At 64.9% G+C, this 1,720-nt stretch overlaps 1 protein-coding gene across 1 annotated transcript in view; it reads left to right on the top strand.

The window, feature by feature from the left end:
* The window catches only part of LOC102761967 (unconventional myosin-XVB-like), a 52,809-nt gene that overhangs the window by 47,696 nt on the left and 3,393 nt on the right, over positions 1-1,720 (top strand). Inside the window, 4 exon segments of the mRNA XM_015563305.1 lie at positions 175-326; positions 472-532; positions 623-695; positions 1,069-1,145. Of these exon segments, the coding sequence (XP_015418791.1) occupies positions 175-326; positions 472-532; positions 623-695; positions 1,069-1,145 (363 nt within the window).

The following is a 1,720-nucleotide window of genomic DNA, read 5'->3' as shown; positions in this document are numbered from 1 at the left end:
TGGTGGTGCTTAGTCTGGTGCTGCCCTAGAAGATGCTCAATAAAAAGCTCTTGACTCTCCTGACTCTGGTGGTGTGCTCACTGCAGCTGCTCCCCTAGGCGGGCCGGGCGGGGCTGGGACAGGGGTGCGGACCGGCCAGGTCTCAGGGTGGCACTAGGTCTCCTGTGCTCCCAGGGCCCCGCCAGACCCTCGAGCCAGGCACACGGTGACAACTCGGAGGCCAGCGGCCTGCCCTTCTCCGAGGTTCCTGCCTCTCTGTCCATTGCCTCCCACAACTACACCATGCCGGACTTTGCCCTGAAATACTTCCGGAAGCCCCAGACCTTGTGAGTGCCCGGCCCGCCCTGGCCCGCCCTGCCCGTCTGTCCTCAGCTTCTGTGAAGGGGGCCCCTTGCCCAGGGCCACCAGGCCACAGCCTGGGAAGGGGCGGAAGGGCCGAGCAAGCAGGGCTGTGGTCTCTCTGCCCCGCAGGCTGGCCCAGGCAGGTGGAGATGCTCAGAAGGTCATGGCCAGCCTGGTGCAGTACACCAAGGTAGGGGGGCAGGAGGGGGAGGCGGGGCAGTGGACCTGCCCCCTGGGTCCCACAGGCCCTAGACCCACAGCCCCGCCTCTTTGCCTGCAGGCCCCCATCCAGGAGTCGCTCATCAGCCTCAGTGATGAGGACACGAGCAGGCAGGCTGTGGAGAGCTTCCAGGGTGAGTGGCCAGCCTGGGCCCCCTGCCTGTGGTGCCTTGGACCTAGGCACCCGGCTGCCTTTTCCCGGGAGTTTGCCACTTCAGGGCAGCTCAGGGGTGGTTCCTATTCCCCGGAGGCCTTCGCCCACTTCTACTCCTGCCCAAGGCGTTGTGGGTTGTGTAGATTCTGGGCCGGTGCACCGTGTGGGGCTGTAGGCACCCACAGAATTTCTGAGCCTGTTTCCCCATTGGTAAGGCCGGGTCTGCCGCCCGACCTGGCTCACACACGTTTTGAGAGCAAGGCATCAGATGGCGGGGGAAAGCCCTGTGTGGGGACGCGTGGGCCAGGGCCAGGCCGCCCCCCAGCTCCCCACGCTTCTCGTGCTGCCTGTAGTTCTGATGCAGTTTATGGGGGACCAGCCGAAGCCCCGGAGCAAGGACGAGATAGAGCTCCTCTATGAGCTACTGAAGGTAAGCGAGGGCTGTGCGCCAGGACCTGGGGGGGACACCGGGAGCCTGAGGACGCAGTCCTGTCCTGCCTGGGCCTGAACGGGACCCCCTTCCCTTGGCCACTATTCATTCGAATCAGCCACAAGTGTTTATTGAGCACCTACTATATGCCGGGGGTGTGGCAGTGAGCCACGTAGGTTACGTCCCCACAGAGCTCACGACCTAGGAGGAGGAGACAGGTGCGGCCGTGCGGAAGGCAGGGGAGGGGCTGAGCCAGTGCAGAGGCTGACACTGGAGCAGAGGGAGGGAGGCCTGTGTGCACCGGGGCAGTGCATGTGGACAGAGGGAGGGCAGGGTGAATGCTCACGAGAGGGTGCACCTCAGCACCAGCATGGCCAGCGTGGCTGGAGCCAGTGGGCGAGGGGAGAGGGGAGGTGGCCCCGGGACGGACAATGGGTCCAGGTCACGGCAGGCCTTGTGTTTGCTGGGGTCGCTCTAGCTGTGGCTGTTCTGGGGGCTTAAGGACAAAGGTGATTGCAGTGATGCCAGGTGAGAGGCAGTGCCGGCGGGGGCCGAGAGGTGGCAGCAGAGAGCAG

Source organism: Myotis davidii, unplaced genomic scaffold (assembly GCF_000327345.1).
Source record: "Myotis davidii unplaced genomic scaffold, ASM32734v1 scaffold539, whole genome shotgun sequence".
Taxonomy (NCBI): Eukaryota; Metazoa; Chordata; class Mammalia; order Chiroptera; family Vespertilionidae; genus Myotis; species Myotis davidii.
The sequence above is the reverse complement of the archived record's forward strand: the minus strand, read 5'-3'. Positions and strand labels throughout refer to the sequence as shown.